This window comes from Odocoileus virginianus, chromosome 2, assembly GCF_023699985.2.
Source record: "Odocoileus virginianus isolate 20LAN1187 ecotype Illinois chromosome 2, Ovbor_1.2, whole genome shotgun sequence".
Classification (NCBI taxonomy): Eukaryota; Metazoa; Chordata; class Mammalia; order Artiodactyla; family Cervidae; genus Odocoileus; species Odocoileus virginianus.
In genome coordinates, this window is record NC_069675.1 from 93,817,609 (window position 1) to 93,839,569 (window position 21,961).

The 21,961-nt window shown below is 51.9% G+C and overlaps 1 protein-coding gene across 9 annotated transcripts; it reads right to left on the reverse strand.

Annotated features, from left to right (window-relative positions):
• Positions 1-4,367: 4,367 nt before the first annotated feature.
• On the reverse strand, positions 4,368-17,232 carry ST6GALNAC6 (ST6 N-acetylgalactosaminide alpha-2,6-sialyltransferase 6). Of its 9 annotated transcripts, XM_070453440.1 has the most exons (8): positions 15,858-15,912; positions 14,876-14,938; positions 14,093-14,180; positions 12,722-12,898; positions 12,312-12,491; positions 9,331-9,737; positions 6,584-6,691; positions 4,368-5,798 (listed from the first exon to the last, which is right to left on the reverse strand). In XM_070453440.1, the coding sequence occupies exons 4-8, from the start codon at positions 12,722-12,724 to the stop codon at positions 5,609-5,611; spliced, it is 888 nt and encodes a 295-aa protein (XP_070309541.1). In that variant the 5' UTR covers positions 12,725-12,898; positions 14,093-14,180; positions 14,876-14,938; positions 15,858-15,912; the 3' UTR covers positions 4,368-5,608. The 9 variants fall into 9 exon arrangements, with proteins under 9 accessions (XP_070309541.1, XP_020730615.2, XP_020730618.2 ...); XM_020874956.2 differs by lacking the exons at positions 12,722-12,898; positions 14,876-14,938 and adding an exon at positions 17,071-17,152; XM_020874959.2 differs by lacking the exon at positions 12,722-12,898 and having other exon boundaries at positions 15,858-15,910.
• Positions 17,233-21,961: the final 4,729 nt, after the last annotated feature.

Sequence of the window (21,961 nt, forward strand, 5' to 3'; positions counted from 1 at the left end):
AGCCCCCTCTGTCCATGGGATTTTCCAGGTAAGAACACTGGAGTGGGTTGCCATTCCCCTCTCCAGGGGATCTTCCTGACCCAGAGAATGAATCTGCGTCTCCTGCTTGGCAGGCAGAGCCAGTGGTAGTGTAGAAGATTATTTAAAAAAAAAACAAAACAGCCCTGCCTCAATGCAGCTGCCAGGCAGTTCCCAGTGAGGCCAGCTTGAGGATGTGGGACATTAAGAATGCTGTGGGCACAAATGGGACTGACAGTCCTGATACAAAGAACAGCTCCCATTAATGAGGCTCACGATGCACCAGGTGCTGGGCAGAGCACTGGACTCAGACCATGTCTGCAGTCCTTAAACACAAAGAAGGAAAGTGAGGGTCACAGCTATAAAAGAGCTTGCCCGGGGTTCTCAGGTAGAGAGCAAAGTATTTACCCAGCATTTTTCATGAGATAGGCACATAGCAATAGTTGCTCAATGAAGTAGCAGAGCAGAGATGAGAGCCTAGGACCACGTAGCTTCAGAACTCATGCACTTGACAGGCTAGACCATATCACGACCCTGAAAGCAGCAGCCCCAGATGGTAGAGCGGGTTGAATCTGGAACTTGTCTTGCAGGCATTAGGGAGCCATGAAAGGTGTTTAAGTGAGAGGGTAAGACTCTCAGGAGAGTGAGGCCACCTTAGATGGGTGCCTTCTTTTTAGCAACAACAGCAGCCTGGATACCAGGAGGCTTCTTGGGTCTAATCCCAACACTGCCACCTGTGACATCAGACAAGGTTCTTACTCGTTGGGATATTAGCTTCCCCGTCTGTGGGAGGGGTGAGTCGTGGGTCAGAGAGTCTGCCCTAGAAATTGTTTGAAAGGCCCTCTCGAAAGCTGTAGGTGGTTGTGTGCATGGGCGCAACCTTTGGGGAAAGCAAATTGATGATGCCAATCATCAGTGTGACTCTCTGCTCTTAGGAATCCCACAAGCGGGCACAGAACGTGCACTAGTGCCGGTGCAGACCAACTGAGGGGAGGGGCAGTGGTATGGACAGTCAGGGTGGAGAGCTGGCAACCGCCCTGGAGTTAGCGAAAGAAGGGAAGCTGGAGGGCTATGGAGCTAGTGGGGCGAGAGGAAGAGGCTAAGGGCCCAACTGCATTGATCTTATCTCACCTGAGTGAAAACAATTCTAAACATGTGTGTGTGTGGTGTAAAATCTAGCCCTAGAATTTTTTTCTCCATTTTAACATCTCTGAAGTTGGTTTTGCTTGTTTTATATTTATTTGTTAGGCTGTGCCGGGTCTTAGTGGTGGCACCTGGGGTCTTCGATCTTTGCTGCTGCACACAGGGTCTTTAGCTGCTGCATGTGAACTCTGAGTTGTGGCAAGAGAGATCTCGTTCCCTGACCAGCAATCGACCCTGGATGCCCTGCATTGGAAGTGTGGAGTCTTAGCCACTGGACCACCAGGGAAGTCATTGAAATAATTTTGTCTAATAATTGAATCAATGGTATCTTTTTTCAACTTATTTCTTTAATATTTATTTATTTGACTTTGCTGGGTCTTATTTTCGGCCCATGGGATCTTTGCTGTTTAGCTGTGGCATGCAAACTCTTAGTTGCAGCAGGTGAGATCTAGTCCCCTAATCAGGGATCGAACCTGGGCCCCCTGCATTGGGAGCACGGAGTCTCAGACACATAACCACCAGGGAAGTCCCTGAAATAGCTTTGTCTTATAATCAAATCAATGGTATCTTAAAGTTGATGAGCTAAAGTAAAACAGAGAGAGCAAGTGTGGGCACAAGATCCCCTGAGTAAAGGCGGGACTTTCACTTTTGCTTTAAAGGCTTCGCCACGCATTTCTTAAATACAACAAGCATCTATAGATGTACCTTGAAGACATTAGGCTAAGTGAAATAAGCCAATCACAAAAAGACAAATATTGTATGATTCTATTTATACAAAGGATCTCAAGCAGTCAAATTTGTAGAAACAGAAAGTAAGAGTGATGGTTACCAGAGGCAGAGGGGAAGGGGGAATTCTGAGCATTTGTTTAATAGGTTTAGAGTTTCAGATATGCAAGATGAAAAAGTTCTGGGGTCTGTTTCACAATGGAAAAAAAAGCAATGTAAATATACTTAATACTACTAAACTGTGCACTTAAAAAAGGGTAAGTGGTAAATCTTATGTGGTTTTTTTTTTACCACAATAAAAAAATTTTTGAAATCTTACAGACTGACTGAACAAAAAATATATTAGGCATCTGTTTTCATTAATTCCTTTGTATATGATCTATGGGTTTTCCATCAGTACTGTGTTATTAAAGTTTCAGGATTTTTTTTTTCCCAGCTACAATCTAAAGAAAGAAAAAAAAGAGAAAGAAGACAGGAGAAAGGGAGGGAAGCAGGGGAGAACTAGGGAAGGAGAAAAAGGAAGGAAGGGAGGGAGGGAAATGAAAAAGGTACATGGAAGAAAAATCTGGAAGGTTAGACTGTCACCAGGGAACAGAACTGGGTGACCCCCTTGCTTTCTATCTTACAGTGTTTGTATGTTATGTTAGTCGCTCAGTTGTGTCCAACTCTGCAACATCATGGACTATAGTCTGCCAGGCTCCTGTGTCCGTGGGTTTCTCCAGGCAAGAATACTGAAGTGGGTTGCCATTTCCTTCTCCATAGTATCTTCCTGGTCCAGAGATCAAACCTGGGCCTCCTGCACTGCAGGCAGATTCTTTACCATCTGAGACACCAGGGAAACCCATCATGTTTGTATAGTTCAAGTTATTTTAAAACATAAAAAAATACCTAAAATATAACCATACAGAAAGAAACCAATTTAAAAAAATGTTTTTGAAAATACTCTAGCTAAGAAAGAATTCCAATGAGCTGGCATCAGGGGATACATCTGAGGCGGCCCCTCTGAGGTGCACGGCTGGATCCACACGTCTGGCACATGGGGCTGGGCTATGGAGCTGCCCCAGGCGGGTCTGGCTGGACAGCAGGGCATCCGCAGGAAACAGCTGGAGTGGCTGCTTCAGGCAGCACATGTGAGGTTGGCAGCGGGTGGGAGATGCCCCCTCCCCCGAGGAGGGGTGAGAGGTATGGGTACCTCACAGGGGTACCCGGGTAAAAGGGTTCACGGGAGGGCCCTGAACCCCCAACTAGGAGGCGGGCTTGGTCCTGACCGCGGTGGGAAGCCAGTGAAGGTTTCAGAGCAAAGCTGGCCATGATGAGGTGGCTTCAGGAAGCTAAGTTTGGCCAAGGGTGGCCCCGTCTCGGTTGGGTCTGTTCTGAGGAAGTAGGAGCATGAGGGGGCGGTTGAGGACTAGACCCCAGGCCTCCTGCTCTCAACATCTTCCATCAAAGTCCTGCTTGCTAATTCTGAACTGGTTCCACCCCCCAGGCTTCCATTCGGGCCCTTCTTCCCTCCTGACATCCCCTCCCTCATCAGTTGCGCCTAACACAGCACAGGGCACATGGCTACCGACTGAGTGAATACACCTGTGAGCCAAGCCAAAGGCGGGGCCATTCTCGCCTCCGGCCAGCTCCGTGGGCCCCATCCCGCTGGCGCGGTGCCCAGGAGAACTCGTTTCCGTCCCCTTGTCTCACAGTCACCCTTTGTTAGGCCTCTGCTCCCAAGGGCATCTTATCTGATTAAACAGGTTGTAATCTCCCAGAGTCACGGACCCCCTACCTCCTGCCAACCTGGAGTAAACAAGCCCTTTAGCTGAGAGGTTGGAGGGGTCCACAGCTCACACACCTGGCCAGGGCTGCAGCCCGGCCTGACTCCCTCCTGTTCAGGCCTGCAGGATACTCCGGCTCCCTCCCTGGGCACCAGCCCCCACCCTTCCCACCCTGCTTACAGCCAACCTCTAACCCCACTGCCTGCCTCTCCCCATCAACCTCCTCCATCCCATCCCCCGTGCTTCTGGGACAGAAATGTCATCCTCTCCCACCCCGTTCTCTTCCTGTGGGACGCTCTTCCCCTCCAAACCTCTGCAGGAAGCGTCCTCAGGAAGAGCGTCACCTCCACAGCTGCAGCGCCCCATGCAGCCCTCACTGCCCTGAACCTGCCTCGGGCCCCTCCCCTCCCTGGATCCTGACCTCCTTGAGAGCAGTGTCTGGTTTCAGCCCAGAGGGAGCTGGGGTTCTGAGAGGGGGAGTGACTTGCTTAAGGTAACACTGGCAGGGGGAGGTCAGACTGGCAGAGCCAGGTGAGTTTGGCTCCGGAAGCCCTTGCACCCCCAGCCCCCAGGGCCACCAGGTCTCCACCCAGGCTGTAAAATGCATGATTCACAAAGAAGCCGGCCATTCTGTTGGAGTGCGGGCTCCTAGCCTGGAACGTGTGGGCCCCAAGTACTGGGCCAGAGAGACAGCTAGAACTCAGACACAGGAAATGGGGCTGGAGCTTAGGTGCATTTATTTCTGTACAAATCATTACAAAATCAAGTCTAGGGTAGTCACCGGCCCCCAACCCTTGCCCCAAAGTGCAATGACTCACTGCTGGCCTCCTTCCCCACCTGACCCTGCCCATTCCACGGCCTCCTCCAGGAAGCCCTCCAGTCTCTTCCCTTCAAGACTCCAGAAGAGCTGGGGGGTAAATCCAGCCCACTGAGGCCCAGCAATAAAGTGCCTGATGTAGAGGGAGGTGACAGAACTCTAGAGCCTTCCCAGGCCCAGGCAGGGGAAGGTCCTTGGACTACTCCAGCAGCTGCAAACAACGGGGCTTCAGGAAACCTCAGGTGGGCTGGGATCCCCCCTCCTCTCAGCCCCAAAGTCTCCTCCAACAGATGGAAAACCTCATGGCTGGATGGCAGAAACAGGGGCCTGGCTCTTTAAGAGCCAGGCTAATGGCAGCTGGGCAGAGGGGCTAAGAAAACAACTGAAGGTTTGTCCCTTCTTTTCAGAGTTCCCTAAAGCCTGAGGAAGTTGCACAAAAATACCCTCAAGTTTCCAGGAGGAGGTGAGGAAGGGAACCCCAGACCCTCAGGAAGCTGAGCCCCCCAGCAAGGGGCGGGGGCTGGAAGTGTCCAGTCTTAAAGGAGGACAGACCCAAGGTGGTCAGTGGGGGGAGGTGGGAGGGTTCTCAGACTCTACAATTAGAACCTGACACAGGCAGAAGGCGGCCCAGAGACGGGGCAAGGGGTTTGTTCGAGGCCACTCAGGGCAGAGGCAAGACCCAGATACCAGTCTCCCACCCTGGAGAGCCCCTGAACCCAACCCAACCTCTCTCTAGCTCTGGAAAGTGAGGAGGCGGCTCCCTGGAACAGGACCCCACCATCCCCATCAATAGGAAGTGATTTGGGGTCCATCCTGGGGTTCTGAACCAAGGCCTCATGGGAAAGGACATGACCTTAGCTTCAGATTCCTCAGAAATACCCTGACTGACTATGCTCAGACCCTGACTGGACAAAAAATACCCTCAACACCCGATTAACCACATAGAAGCTCAAATCCTTGATTGGCCAAGAGATTCCCCCAGGTCCTGGATGGCTGGAGGATGCACCCTCTTCAAGGCCTGACCAGCCAGAAGACACTCTGACCAGCCTTGATTGGCCAGGAGATGGCCCTGGGTCAAGCAGCTGGGCAGAGACCCACTTCTCCTGTGTCCCTCGTGAGAGCCGCACAGCCGGGTGGCCTAGGTCCAGGAGGGGTGGGAGAAGGTGATTCCGTACAGCTGGGCCCAGGACGAGAAGACCCTCTTCTCCGTGATGAAGCGGTGGTGGTTGCCCTTGCGGCTGTTCTCGTTCTGGATGTAGGTGACACACTCGTCTGGCCCCTTGGGCTCATAGTAGTGGTAGGGCATACGCTGCAGGTGGGGCCGCAGGCTGGGGCAGAGCAGAGGGGGCCGTAAGGGCAAGGTGGGCACTGGCCGGATCCTGCCCTTCCCAGCCCCTGACCTTCTGTCGAGCCTCAGTGGGGGAAATCCCCGCCCCCTCCCTGGGCCTCAGTTTCCCCATCTGTGAAATGGACATAGTGTAGACTAGGTGTGTGACTCTCAAACTTTTTTTTTTAAATCTATTTGGCTGCATCAGGTCTTAGTTGTGGCAAAAGAACTTATGTGGACTCTTCCCAGACCAGGGAGTGAACCCCATGTGCCCTGCATTGCAAGGCTGAATCTTTACTACTGAGCCACCAGGGAAGTCCTCAAATTTTTATTTTTTTTTAATGCAGTGGAAACTTCCTTTTCCCCAGAGGGCGGCAATGTGGGATAGTGGTAAGGACCATGGGCTCTGAAGCCTGGCCCCCACCCCTTACTGTTCCTGGGAACTGAGGCCATTCACAAAACATCCTCCTCTTATCCCTTATGGTCACTATAAGGAGTAAATGAGATAATAAAAAGCTATGTTTGGTACACAGTCAGCACTTAGAACAGCTGTCACCTACTGGGCTTTTCATATAGTAATAATAAAAATAGTTATTAATATATAAACTCTGGACTCCGGCTGAGCTTGGGATGGAAGCCCCTGAGGTAGCTCTGAAGAGCCTAGATCTCTGCAGAGCAGTTTGAATACTATAAAATAGAGGCCCTCAAAGGCATCCCAGCCAAGGTCTTCAGGACCCCCGCTCCACCCTGAGGCCAACAGCTGGATATCGCCCTGGGAGTGCTCACCTGCAGTAGTCGGGGGGCACCATGCCATAGACGTGCACGTGGTCACACAACTCCACCGCAATCACCATGGTGAACCAGCCTGTGCTCAACCACGAGTGGGACTTTTCCCTGGGGGCAGAGAAGTGTCACGATGAGGGGGTGTGCAGGTGGCGGTGGGGCGGGCAGGGAAAAGGGCCCACCCACCCAGAGTTTCCCAGAACTCCTCCCATTCTGCCCCCTCCTGGGGCTCTCCTCCCGTGTCAGTCACCCCCTGTCCAGCCCTGCTGCGGGAGCGCGGACAAGTCTGAACAGAGATGAGGCGTGGAGGGAGGGCTCCTTTGAAGGGAAGAACAGGAACATGACATGCTGGGAATTAACTCCTGGGGAGCCTGGTCACCCTCGGGCAGGCTGGGAGTGACCCTGACCACAGAGCATGGTAGGCGGAAACACCTGCGCACATGCTAGGCACCAACTCCAAAGGAGAGACTAACCAGCGGAGGTCCTGCCAAGAGTGACAAGTGACAAGTTCAGAGCGAGGCATGGGATGAGCAACCAAGAACCTCAGGCTGTACTGCCCACCAGAACAGCCACCAGCCACACGCAGGCACATGTGAGCACTTGACATGTGGTTAAGATGTGCTGTCAGTGTAAAATACACACTTTATTCCTTAGCATGAAAAAAAGAATGTAGAATATGTCACTGATAACTTTTGACACTGTTTACTTGTTGAACTGAAAATATTTAGGGTATATTTGATTGAGGGGGGTTCTTTGAAAAGTTTAAGAAAAAATAAACTTCTACAAGATTGACAGAAAGAAAAGACACAAATTAACCAATATCAAGAATAAAAAAGGAGGATTCATCATAGGCCTTGTAGACATTAAAAGAACAATACGAAAACTGTAAAAAACAATGTACATGAATTTGATAATTTAGATGAAATGGGCCAATTCCTTAAAACCACAAACTGCCAAAACTCAAGATGAAACAGATAACCTGAATATCCTATAACTCTTAAAGAAATTAAAAATCTTCTGAAAAGGAACTCTCCAGGCCAAGAGTTTCACTGGCAAATTCTACCAAACATTTAAAGAAGAAATAAAATCAATTCTATATAATCTCTTCCAGAAAATAGAAGGAAAACATTTCCCAATTCACTTTCTGAGGCCAGCATTACTCTGATACCAAAATGAGGCAAAGACAGTACAAAATAAACTACAGACCAATATCTCTCATGAGCACAGATACAAAAATCTCAACAAAATATTGCAAATCATATCCAGCAATATATAAAAAGAATGACACCCACAACCAAGCAGAGTTTATTTCAGAAATGCAAGACTGATTCAATATATAAAAATCAATCAATATAATCCATCATTTTAATAGCCTTAAGAAAAACCATGTGATATCAATTGATGCATAAAAAACATTTGATAAATCCAATACCCAGTAATGACTTAAAAAAAAAATGCTTTTAGCAGGACTTCCCTGGATGTCTAGTGGTTAAGACTCCATTCTCCCAAAACAAGGGGCAAAGATTTCATCCCTGGTTGGGGAACTAAGATCTCGCATGCTGCATAGCATGGCTTAAAAAAAAAAATCACCAAGAACCAAAACAAACAAAAAAGTCTCAGCAAACCAGTAAGAGAAGGAAACTTCCTCAACCTGATAACTTCCTCAACCCATAGCTTCAAAAACCTACAACCAACACCATATTCAATGATGAAAGACTGAGCACTTTGCCCCTAAGACTGAGACCAAGGCAAGGATGTCCACTCTCGCCACTTCTAAAACAATTTGGTGTTATACTGAAAGCACTAGCCAGTGCAATAATGCAGGAAAAAGAAATAAAAGGCATACAGATTGGAAACAAAAAATAAAACTGTCCTTCTATGCATGTTGCTACATCATGATCATTTGCACAGAAAATCCAAAGAATCTACAAAAGTCTCCTTGAACCAATAAGTAAGTTTAGGAAGATTACTGGATATAAGGTCAACACAAAAAAATCAGTCATATTTCTATAAGCTAGCAATGAATAATGGGAAACCCATCAAAACTCTAATACTATGTACAATAGTTCTAAAAATTTTTAATATTTAGGTAAAAATCAAACAAAATATGTATAGGACCTATATGTTGGACATATCAAGTTGAATAAAAGTGAATTGAATTTCACCTGTTTCTTTTTACTTTTTAAATGTGGCTACTCTAAAAATTTAAATTACCTATGTGGCTCGCATGATATTTCTTTTCTTTCTTTCTTTCTTTATTTTTTTCGCATGATATTTCTATTAGACAGCACTGACCTAGCTTTTTTTTTTTTTTGGCCTAGCTTTTTTTTTTTTGGCCTAGCTTTTCTAGAGAGATCAGTCAGAGCAGCACATACCAGGGTGATGTATCCTTAGAAGAGATATGCTGGGAATGGTCAACACTTTCCATGAGGCATGCTACGGGAGGGCTGTCCTAGAAAGATGCTAGGAGTGATGATACAACCTTAGAGCAAAGCATGCTGGGAGCCCTTGTCCTCTGGGAGCACTGCAAGCCCTCCCAGGGAGATGAAGCCAGGCAGAGCATGTTGGAAATGACACAGACTAAGAGCTGGACATGAAGCGAACTCCCCTAGGAAACCTGACCAAGAAAAGGTGGCAAGAAGTGACCACACCCTCAGAGCAGTGCATGCTGGGAGCAACAGGCCCTCCAGGCAGAGCACGCTGAGAGGGAGCACAGGGCTGGCCGGAGGGAGCGGGCAGGAGGTTGGTACCTGTCCCTGCCTGTCTCACTCCGGAAGAGGTCGTCAAACTGGCGCATGCGGCTGAGGGAGATGGCATAGGCCTCCATGTTGGGGAACAGCAGGCCTGCCCGCTGGATGATGCGCACCAGGCTGCCCTGGGGCTTCTGCATCTTGTTTGGGGGGCCCCAGAAGATGAACACAGTTTCAGGGGTCCGGTTGACAAACTCCTGAGGCTTCCGCAGCACATGGAATACGCTGGAATGGGCCACCACGCGGAAGGTGGTCTTGTTGCCCACATCAGCCGAATAGCCCGTAGTGGGTGCGTCGTTCATGCGGATTGTGCACTCGGCCCGCTCGATCTCAGGACCCAGCTTGGTGCCCAGCAGGTGGCTGGAGCTGGTGACAATCACACACTGGCCACACCTGGAGGGCAGCGTCTGGGGGGTTAAGGAAAGCCAACACTGTTATGACCACTCGGTGCCAGACACTGTGCTCCATACACCCAGGCCTCCAGGAGGCAGGAATTATGATGCCCATTTTAAAGACAGGGAAATTGAGCCGTATTCATTCAACATTCAACAGATATTTATAGCAAGCTTGCTAATGGCCAACTACAAGAGACAGAGCAATAAACAAGAGACCCCACTCCTGCCTTTTAAGAAATTCACGGTTGGGGAGACAGATGGTGAACAAGTAAACGATAAAATAATGCCAGGTGGTAAGTTATATGTGCTGGGAAGGAAATAAAATAGGGGCAGAGGATCAAGACTGGCAGGAGTGAGGGCTATGCTAGAAAAGTCATCTGAGGGGGCCTCTCTCAGCTAACACCTGAAGGATGAAAAGAAACCATGCAGGACAGCCATGCTGGGATGTCCCCAAGGTCACAGAGCAGAGGAGTGCAGGGTCAGGATCTGAACCTAGGTCTACATGGCCACAGAGCCCCAGCTTCACCCTCAGGCCAGCTCTTCAAAGAGACATCCTCCCCAATGTATCCATGACATTTCCACATCACCCACAAACAGGCCATCAACTTGTCAGTAGGAAATGGTGTGGAAGCTGCTTTGAGCCTCTGTTTTCCCATTGGTGCAGTGAACAGATTGGAACCACAAGCCATCTGAAGCCTCTTTTCTGACCATGGATTTTCTGTGCACCCTTCAAGGCTAAGTTCAGGTGCCACCTTCTCCAGGCAGCCTTCCCTGAGGCCTTACTCCAAGATCCAGCAACATGTCTCATGTTTAATACCTCAACTGATGGCTTTGCCAGCTTTCCTGAGCTCTACCATCCTGGCCTCCCCGATCAGGCTAGAAACAGCTGCTGGCCAAGCTCTGTCTCATTCCCTTCTACATCACCCACCCTCAAGCAGTTCCACTTTCTCCCAGGGATTCTATCATTTTAATTTCTCTTTCAAGGATCCTTAGGGTAAAGAAAGTCTCAGTTAGGTGTTAATCTGTCTCTCGTGTCGCGTGTCCGTGCTCAGTCGCTCAGTTGTGTCTAACTCTTTGCTATCTTGTAGACTGCAGCGCTAGGCGCCTCTGTTCGCAGAATTCTCCAGGCAAGAATACTAGAGCAGGTTGCCATGCCCTCCCCCAGGGGAATCTTCCTGACCCAAGGTTTGAACCCCGGTCTCCTGCACTGCAGACAGATTATTTTCCACTGAGCCAATGGGAAAGCCCTTAATCTGCCTCTGTGTGTGTGTTCAGTCACTTCAGTTGTGTTCAACTCTTTGTGACCCTATGGACTGCAGCCTGCTAGGCTCCTCTCTCTATGGAATTTCCCAGGCAAGAATACCGAAGTGGGTTGCCATTTCCTCCTTCAGTGGATCTTCCCGACCCAAGGCTTGAACCCACATCTCCTGCATTGCAGGCAGATTCTTACCACTGAGCAATTGGAGAAGCCCTTAATCGGTCTCTTGTGCTTAGTCACTCAGTCGTGTCTGACTCTTTTCAATCCCATGAACTGTAGCCCACCAGGCTCCTCTGTCCATGGGGATTCTCCAGGCAAGAATACTGGAGTGAGTTGCCATGCCCTCCTCTAGGGAATCTTCCCGACCCAGGGATCAAACCCAGGTCTCCCACATTGCAGGTGGATTCTTACCAGCCGAGCTACCAGGGAAGCCTCTGTCTCTAAACACATGCTAATAGGCCTTTTTCCAGTGAGGTTGAGCTCATGGTCCCAGGCTCTATATGCAAAGACCTCTAGAGATTTAGAAGGGTTAGTGAGGGAAAAGAGAGAGAAAGGCAGGAGCTGGGGGACCTCCTTCTGGAAGGTGGCATCCATGCTTGAGGCCAATAATTTTCTCCCTGACCCCAAGGAAAACACTGGGGCTCAGAGGACTACAAGGTGAACTCCGGAAATACAACGTGAGTTTCATAGTTATCTAAGACAAACAGAAGCCCCAGGAAAGACTCTGGGCCTCTCCACACAGCTGTATCCTCACCAGATGTTGGGGCAATACCCAGGTTCCTCCTCACCCTTGCTGTGTGACCTTGGGCAAGTAACTTTGCCTCTCTGAGCCTCAATTTTCCCATCTTGTCAAGGGAGATAATGCTAAACTCACAGCGCTGGTATGAGGATTACTGCTGATTTAGTGGCCAGCACACAACAAGCAATTGACCATTGGCAGCCATTCTTATTATTGCTTTTGTGTTGCCAAGTACCCTAGAGTCCTGCTCCCAAATCCTATGTAGACTCCCCTGAAGAGACCGAGATCTGAAAACCATACAGACCTTTCCAAAGGGGTTCTGATTCAGGAGATTATAGGCTATTAGCACTGAGGGTGGAACCTTGGAGAAAACTGAGGTCCAGAGGACAGGCTGCTTGTCCGAGGTCACATCACAAACAAGGGGCTGAAGGCACTGGACTCCTGGGGTCCACCCTTTTCTTTAGCAGGGATGGAGGAAGTAGAGAGAAGAGGAGGAGGAGAAAAAGAAGGTAGGAGCAGTGCCGGTGGGCAGTGGGGAAGGGCAGTCTCCAGGCAGCTCCCAGGGAGTTCCCAAGAGCGGCTGCCCTACCTTGTTGCCAAGAATGGGGATGTATCCGTCAGTGAGGCTCCACTTCCTGAGGTTGACAGGCCGGCGTGTCCGGCCCTGCAGGGAGCCATAATGAAAGACCTCATTGGCACTGTTGGAGCTGTAGAGGATGAGGATGGTGATGAGGGCAAAGAGGATCACGAACACTGCTGACCGCTGCTCCTGGAGAGGGGAGAGGCCAGTGAGGGCCCAGCCATCCGGCATGGTCCTCACCACCGACCACGCCTGCTAATTTCTGTTTATTCCATCAGTTCAGGCACCACCTCCCCCAGGAAGGCCTCCTCCAACTCCCTGAGCGCTGGCTATCACAGGACCAATCCCACTGCATTCAGATCCCCCTCAATGAAACCATGAGTTCTGAGGGCTGGGACTGAGTCAGCCTTGATCCCCACCATATCTCAGCTCCCAGTGTGGAGCCCAGAAGGTTGGCTGGATCAGATTGGATGTGGTGGTCGCAAGGATCCCTCCAGCTACAGCGAGAAGGATGCTTGGAGACAGATGGGACTTTCAAACGAGAGGGTACAGGTCTTCCCCAGTCAGTCTCCATAAATGTTCATCATTCATTTAACCTGAAGGGAAAGGTTGTGGTCAGAAATCAGGATGCATGGTAGTCGGTACACCAACTTGCGGCAGAAGGCAAGAGAGTGATCTCTGAAGCATCCACTGGGATTTATTGGCCCAGGGTCTGCAAGGCTAGAGGCCCTGGAGTCCTGACTCTTTGTGCTGAGCCCCTTAGGTGGTTATTGACGTACTGCTTCTCAGTTCCAAGTTTACCCTTTTTTGCTTATTCTGTGAAAATGGATCTGGACCCCTTACAAGCTTTTCCTTGCTAGCAAACTTTGTTAGTAGAGGGCACTAGAGATAGATTTCAGGAGGAAGCAAGTTTGCTGCCCAGTTCTGGGGGCTTTGAGCCTGGTTCTGGGCACTTGCTCCTCCAGGGCACATGGCTTCTCCCAGGGGTCAGCAGCTTCCTCCAGCATCCAGCCTCCGGCAGTTTTGAAGCAGAGTGCCCCTAACTCCTTCTGTGACCACAGCTTCTCCAGAGCTGAGCTGATGTGGCACACTCAACCACCAGCAACACCCACAAAAATAAGCTTCACCTTCCCGGAACAGTTCTGCATGATGCTTGAAGTGCCTCCTGGGAGTTACCTCCTGTGAACAGCCTTCCCTGTAGCCTAGCAGGTGGATTTATGACAACTTCCATGGCACAGCATCACCGTGAGCTCTCTGCCATCCACTGGGCCATAGCTCTTATCCCCTCCAGGCCAGTAAGGCCTGAGTCTCAGCTCTGACTGTGGGGGCAGCTGCTTAAAGGGGTATACAGGGCCAGGTACATAGTAGGTGCTCAGGAAAGCATAAATGAATGGATGATGGGGAACCCTGGCACCCTTGGAGTGATGCTCACAACATTATGTCATTTTTGACTCTGACTGCTGCCCCTTCTCCCAGCCTCCCATTCACCTTCACTCCCCTACCCCACCCCCTGCACAGAACTCCGCAGTCACCTTCTCAGCTAATGCTTGACCACAGATGGACCAGTCAGGCCTAGGAGGACAGAAGTGGACCTGGGCCCAGAGAGAGGCAGGACCTTGCTCAGACCACACAGGTCAGTGGCTACAGCAAGGCTTGCACCAGGGTCTCCCACGCATCAGGAGCTTTTCAGCAGGGAAGAGAGACTGGGTGTGAGGCAGGTCCGAAGGCGACCATTTCATGAAGGGAAATTAAGAAGCTGAGATGGGGACAAGAAACAAAAGGTAACTTACTTTGTTGCTCTTCATCTCTCTCCGGCGTCTGCTGAGGGGCAGGGGCCAGTGTCCTGCAGGTGGCCCAGGTAGAGGTGTGGGGTCACACCTGCAAGCCACAGAAAGGGTTATGGTCCAGTTGGTCTTGAGCAACACCTTCCCCACTCCCGCCAGCTCTCCTACCCACCCATGACTCCAAGGCTCAGGGCTGTACTCATTTTCCAGATGAAGACACTGAGGTCGAGAAAGGGCAGGAACTGGTCAGAGGTCATACAGCCAGGTGGTGGCAGAGCCCTGCCTCTCTCCCTGCTGTGCTCTCTCCCACTCTGTGCCAAAGGCAGCTTGCAGGCCAAAGGCTGGCTTCCCTGCTGGGGGTGGGGGGTGAGCTGCTCCTCACTTAGCAGGAGCCCCATTCATACCCCTACTCTAAACCTTGCCTTATGGTCTCGAAGCCTGGGAATACAGCAACATTCCTTGTAGGTCCCCAAACTCAACATTCACACCCTTCCAGGTCCTGCATAAACTGGCCCCTCCAACTGGAACACTCTGCACAACCCTGTTCATGCCCACTCATCCTCCCACCCAGGGTGGGCCAGGAATGTCCCCTGCATGCCACCTTCCAGCTGAGAGCTCTGATGGCACAGCTGGCCCAGGCCTCACTCCCATTCTCTGCTGTGCCTCCAGGGCCCTGGAGATGTGCAGGAGGTCCACTGAGTGATTCCATTCTTTTTTTTTTTTTTTTTTTTTTTGAGTGATTCCATTCTTGACTTGTTTACCCTCGGTTTCGACTTTGTTCATTATTACCTAAGATCTTGACGGTTAAGGGTTCAGACTCATCTATCCAATGGCCATAATCACAGCTCCACCCTGGTGAGGGGGGAGAGGGTCTCAGAGAACCATACACATTCTGCTCCTCACTCTCCAACAGACGCCCCCTACCCCCGCACCCATCTTCGCAGGACGCAGCTTCTCTGCAGCTTTCAATTTCCCCACCTCTCAAAAGGGAGTCAGTACCTGTGTCCAGCCACCTCCAGCAGGTTAGAGACCAGAAGGCACTAAGGGAAAGTGAGAGCGCAAAGAAAGGAACTGGGGTCCAGCACCTCCCTAGCTCGGTCGAAGCTTCCCTCCAGGGGCCTCCCAGCTCCCGCCACTATCTCCGCCCCCTGACCTAGCAGCTGTTTACTCCTACACCGCTACCAGGAATAGCCAAAGAGTCCCAGGCCAAAGGAGGTGTCCCCACACAGCTCCTGATTGGTTAGGTCCTAACTCCGCCCACCACCCAACCCCGCCCTCTCTCTGCAGGCGCCCCCTCCTCCCAAGCCATGTTTCAGGTTTCGCCCGCAGCCGGCCTTCAAAGCCTCCAGTCGGGACTCTCATGGGGACTCTCACCAGGTCCAGTCCCGCCGGATCCACAGATCAGGATACAGAGGTTCAACGGAAGGGAACAGCAGCTTGTTGTTAGACTCACAGCCCACTAATGCAAAAGTTATCCAGGATCCCTGGGGAGCCTCCATCTGCCCTGAGGCCTCTAGCATTCCAGCTGCTTCTCCGAGCTGAGCCACCCCTCTCACTACGCTTTCTTTCGGACCCCCCAAGCTCCAGACACCCTAGAACACTCCAGTTCCCAGACCCCCCCCCCCCCCCACTTTCCCACCTTTGCCTGAGCAGAGCCCTCAGCCAGGACCACTGTCCCCCTGGTCAGCCCCTGTCTCAGTCCCTGCTCTGAGAAGGCCATGGTCAGTACAGCATCTCAGGCTCAACTGCAAATCCGGGTTCCCCCACTTACTGGCTGAGGGGCCTCGGGCAAGCCATGTGACCTCTCTGAGCCTCAGTTTCCTCATCTGTGAAATGGAATGATAAGAGTAGGTAACTCACAAGATTGTTAGAAGGATTCAGGCAGATGTGGCAAGGGAAGCACAGGGATTTGAAAGTGCTTGGTCGGGGCCAGCAGCTGTTAGTTTTCTGGTTATTCATTGTTTAAGGCCTGCCTCTTCAGGAGCTAGCCAAACAATTCTCCCCCACGCTGCCTCTGATGCCTGGCCCAGCAACTTCCCTCTAATATCAATAAATGCTGAGTCCTTGCTAAGCACCACCCACTCACTGAATCTTCCTGGCAATTGTACACAGTAGGGGCTCTCATCCCTATTTCACAGATGAGGAGACTGAGGTTCACAGAGGCAAAGTGCCTTGCAGAGCTGTTCAGAATTTGCTGGGAAGTCTTATTTCCAGGCATGTTTCCAGGCAGCAACCTGGGGATGAGCCTGACCGGATCTCTCTTAAGGATCCCCCAGGGCTGGTACTGACTAGAGGCCACCGGGTGCATGCCCAGCACCTGATTCAGCAGGGATAGCAGGCCTGCTGAGGGGCCACTTCCTCAGGCCAGGGAGGCGGCAGCCCGCAGCCCTGAGCCAGGAGCGTGGACTCAGTCCTAAGGAGGCCCGGTCAGAAGGCTGAAACTGTGGGCTAAGGCTGGGGGCCACACCCTGTCCTCTGTTTGGGGGTTTCGCTTTGCCCAGCTCGAGGAGCCCCCCTACACGGTCGGGACGCCCCCACGAGTCGCGTGGGAGGAGATTCCCGGGAGAAGGGGGAGGGGGCTCCTAATTCCAAATGGGGGACGCCGAAACCGTGGGTGCACCTGGGAGGGGGCGACGAGTTCTCTACATCCCGCGTGCGCTGACCCCCCACCCCACGAACTCCAGCACTCTGGCGGGTAAGGAGCTCTAGCCTCAGCAGGGAAGAAGGGAGGCAGGACGGCGGCAGGGTCCCCGAGCTCGAATGGGGTGTCAGCGGCGGGAGGCCCCGCGAACCCCGCGACAGCCCTTGGTCGCAAGGACCGGGATCTTCAGGCGCGATTGCCAAGAGTGAGTGGGTCTAAGAGTGCCCCCGGTGGCCCCCGCATCAATCTCCATCACCAGCGGCTCCCACCCCCACCCCCACCCCCACCAGGGGTGCAGGCGGCGCCCCCTCCCGCAGCCCGCCCCCGCGCGGGGCCTGCTCACCTCCCCCGGGGAGCGCTGGCTCCCCGCGGCCCCCGAGCCCCCTCACATGGCGCCGGGAGCCGAGAGCCGGGGTCCGCGATGCTGTGGCCGCCCAGGCCCCGCCGCAGCCCCGGCCCGCCGGGTCCTAGCGCCGCCGCTCTCCTATCTCCGGCCCAGGCCTGGGAGGCGGGCGGAGCCTCGAGGGGCCACGGGTGGCTCCGCCCCTGGGCGGTGCAGACGGTGATGGGTAAGGGGCAGGTGACCCCCCGCACGGAGCACCCAGGCACATTGCTCACGCCTCTAGGCAGCCTGTAGTGACCAGGGCAGTAACAGCTTTCCGAAGAACCTCTTCTGTGGGTCAGACCCACACCCACTTCACTTTACTGTCCCCACGGCCGGGATGGGGAAACTGAGTCACAAAGCACCCTGCCCTTGGAATCAAGTTTCTCCCTGGGCATCCCTTCCTCGAGCCCCCAGAGCCCTGCACCCAGTAATCACCCTGGGTGAACGCAGGGGTCCACTGTGCAAGTTCAGCTCTGCCAGCTGCTAGCTGTGCGGCCTTGGCACACAACTTGACGCTTCCCCTGCTTTCGAAAAATGGGGCGAACAACCTCCCGCGGTGTTGTAAGGATTAAAAAACGTTACATTACTTCTTATAATTATCATGGTATTCATTACATCATTTTCTGTGATAGCGAAAAAATAAGAGGGCTGGACGCCTGGTTAAATGAACAAAGGCACAGCCCTGCTAAATGAATGATTCAGATCAATATACACCGACAGGAAGAGATGTCCAGGATGTTCACCGGGATATGTCATAAGTGAAGAAAGCAAGTGTTAAAAATGCATTTCTATAATTCTTTGGAAAACGAAGTTGGAAATTTTTGCATCCTGCTCCTAGATATATTGGAGAAGGAAATGGCAACTCACTCCAGTCTTCTTGCCTGGAGAATCCCATGGACAGAGGAGCCTAACGGGCTACAGTCCATGGGGTCGCAAGAGTCAGACACGACTTAGCGACTAAACCACCACCACCTAGATATATACCCTGGAGAAGGTCTTGCAAATGCAGGTTATGAAGTTCAGAGCAGCAATGCTTGAAACCAAACTGGAAATAATTCATATAGCTATCAAGGAGAATGGAATCTTTTTACATTATGATACATTCACATGGTGAAATACTACATAGCAGGGGGAAATGACATGGATGGATCTTACAGACAGGAGGAGTGAAAAAGCCAAGTTCTGGAAGACAAATGGAACTATACAATATACTGTTTAAGTGCACAGCAGGCAGTAGGCCGCCTCTCATAGGACAGGAGATAGCTTTGCCTATCAGAGTGATTAAAGTTTTAAAAGTAAAAATCAAGAACACAGCAGTTTTGTGTGTTGGGAGATGGGTGTGGGAGAAGGGGAAAAAGGCAGGGGTGTGCAAGTTATAGTATCAAAGGTCTGGTCTTTAAGTGGGATATGAATTCAAGAAGTTCATTGTATTGTTTTATTATTCACAAGTATAACTCATGCCATCATTCGAGTGTACTTTAAAAGGTGAAAAAAAAAAGAATATAAATGAAAATAAAGAGATGTTTTTGTCTATCACAGTGATTGAAGGGTCAGTAGTGGTTATTTCTGGAATGATAAGATTATGGGCTGCTGTCTTCTTTTGACTTCACTGTATTTTCCAAATTTTTTAAGATAATGGTCACATAATGTTTTTTATATTTTAAAATTTATTTTTAATGTAAAAAATGAACTGCATATACAGCATGATTCACTTTTTTAATCCAATTATCTATGCACACGTAAGTGCACACAAACTGCTTCGGGAAGAATCCATGAAGGGACTATAGGCAGTAGTTTCCCCTGGAGAGTGGATGTGGGGAGAGTGGATTGGGTGCTATTTTCACCTTTTGCTTTATAAACTTCCAAGTGGTCTGCGTTCGACTAATTTAGGACATTAATACCACTTTGTTTTTAATTAAAACAAGTTAGTGGGCCCCCAAGGTCCAGCACCCAGGCTGTAGACACTGCCCTCCAGGCACTGGGGGCAGTTCAAATGGCCGTGGGCGCAGGCAAGGCTTCCCGCCCCTCTGGTGTCCTGCTCCATCCACTTCCTGAGCCTTGGCCCCAGCCTCACCCCAGCCCTCCTCCACGCCTGCCCTGCCCTGCTGGCCACAGGACAGGAAACCATGGAGCAGAGAGCAGGGCACCTGACGAGCATGACTGCTGGGAGCTCACAGAAGGGGAATCTCCTGCTTGAGGTCACAGGCAGGTTAGAGGCCAGGGGTGGAGGCATCCGGTCCCCAGTCCTCCCAGCCCCGGACGATGACCTGGACTCTGGAAATAAAAGGGTGCTGCAGCCCAGCTCCAGGACCAAATCTGGGGCTGGAGCTCCCCCGTCAGGCCTGCTGTGTCCCTGGGACCAGGCTTACTCCAGGAGGCTCTGCTCTAGGGCTAGCTTCCCTTTCCAGAGCCCCCAAGAAGAGTAACAACCACTTCAATAACAACAAGGACACGGAAGCCTACAGTTTCCTGTGGGTCAGGGGTTTCTCCTGTGCTATTAATAACAAGCACTATGCGAACATACCTCGCTGAATCCTTAGCACAGTCTATAACGTGGAGACTGCTGTTACTCCCGCTTCCCAGAGGGAGAAAGTGAGGCTCAGAGAGTACCCAGGTGTTTCAGCTTGGATTGCCCCAGGCCTGTACACTAAATAGTCACAAGCCTTTCTGCCTACAAGTGTTTCCTAGGTGGCTCAGCGGTAAAGAATTCGCCTGTAATGCAGGAGATGCAGATTGATCCCTGGGTCAGGAAGAAAGATCCCTTGGTGAAGGAAATAGCAACCCACTGCAGTATTCTCGCCTGGGAAATCCCACGGACAGAGGAGACTGGCAGGCTGCAGTCCATGGGTTGCAAAGAGTTGGACGCGACTGAGCGAGCATTTCTGCCACCGAAGCCCTAAGCCTGCCCCGCACACATGCCAGGACCTTCATGTCTGAGAAGCTGCGGCCAGTTCTGGTGCTACTCCCCGACCCTGCCCACAGCTGGGCAGCCCATGCCCTCTGGAGTCGTCCCCCTGCCCCCACCACAGTCTGAGGGCAGTGGCCTCTGCTTCAGCCCTTCCTGCCCCAGGGTGGTGGTCCCTCAGGCCCTTCACACCCCTTAGCAATCTTTGCAGTTAGGATTTTTTTCCCCACCATGGGATACTGGAAAAAGCCTTCACAGGTCTCTGGGTGGTGGGTCTGGAACTAAAAAGTCCCTGGTCATTTGCAGACAGAGGCTGGAGCCATCAGACTGGTCCAGGTGACACTGGACTTGAGTACCCACCAGTACCTAGAAGAACCCAGGTTCCTTTCCTCACCTGGGCTAAATGTGAGTGTGCGTTCCTGCCTGGCCCCAAGTTCTTTCTGAGAAGAGGCTACGTGAGACGTCTCCAGGCTATGAGACTCACCCAGCTTCCCTTGGTTTCTAGGAGGAAGCAGTGGGTCCCCAGCAGGCCCACAGAGGAGACAAAACAGCCTGGGTGTGACAGAAAACAGGGGCCCAGAGAGAGGCTGCCCACATGACCCCCACTATATTCCTCAGGCTCCCACTCCCCCCGACTCACCTCCGGGAAGCTGCAGGAACTGCAGTGGCAGAGAAGGGGGTCCAGAGAACGTCAGCAGGCCCAGGTCCAATCTCCAGACATCTGGAGTGGCTGGTGGATCGCAGCTGGCAGGTTACCGCTCCAGAAAGACATTTAGGTCAACAAAGCAATAAACCTCCAACCCACCCAAGGGCAGGGCCAAGATAGAGGTGACTCTGTACACTGGACACCAAGGGTTGGGCCTGCGTTTCCCGAGTAATGGAACAGGAGTGGGAGGCAACCTCCTGGGATAGGCTGGAGTCGTAATCCAATCAAACCCAGCAGACCCTGGGCCTGGGAGACCGAGGGTGATGCCATGAGCAGACACAGCTGATGGTGGTGGGAAGTCTTCCTGCCCATCCCTCACCATCAGGACAGGCAGGGCTGGGTGAGCAAAGGAGCCCCTGCTGAAAATGATGGCGCCCCACTTCCTGGGTGCCATCTCTCTCCCGTGAGCTGTACCACTACTCCCTGCGCCTTTTACAGGTGAGGAAACTGAGGCCACGAGGTAGGCGCTAACTTACCAGGGCCCTGCAGCAGGAAGCAGAGCCAGAATGAAGCTAGGTCTGACTCGAGAGTCCTGTCTCTGAGCCTGGAGATTCCCCCACCAACCACCGCCCGCCCCCGCCCTGCCACCAGCCACGAGGTCACATTGCCCCTTACCTCTACCCAACACCAGCTTAGAAACACTCACCCCCGCCAGGCCAGCAGCTGTGGCTTGGCCGCCAGCCTGCTGCCTCCCACAGCGTGGCTCCCTGCCTCCCCAGCTCAGCGCTCCCCTCCCACACCTGCAGCCTTCTGGGGCCACCGGGCACTGGGTAAGCGGAGGCAGGGCACTAAAGGCCTGTGGGCCCAATGCCAGGTCTCCAGACTCTCCTGACAAGGTTGGGCGCGGGAGGGGCACATTCCGGTCACTTGGACTCCCTAGCACAAACGGCTACACGTGATTGACAGGTCCAGTGCCAAATGAAAAGGTGTAGCCCCTTGTTAATTAAAAAAAAAAAGTGTCAAGTGGAAACTGCAGAACATTAGGCTAAGCCTGGTGCCTGAGGAAACTGCACAGGTCACCCGTCAATGAACTGGCTGAGTCCCAGAGCTGCAAGCTAGAATCCAAGGACGCCAGCCCAGCTGAGATCTGGGGTCCTGGCCCACCATTAGTCTCCTAGTCTCCAGAAATGGGGAAAAGGGAGGAAGTTGGGAAGAAGGGAGGGGGAGTGAAGCCCTTTCCAACCACCTGATACAGGGGGCCCAGACACTCAGCTGCAGCTCTGACCTGGGATTGCATC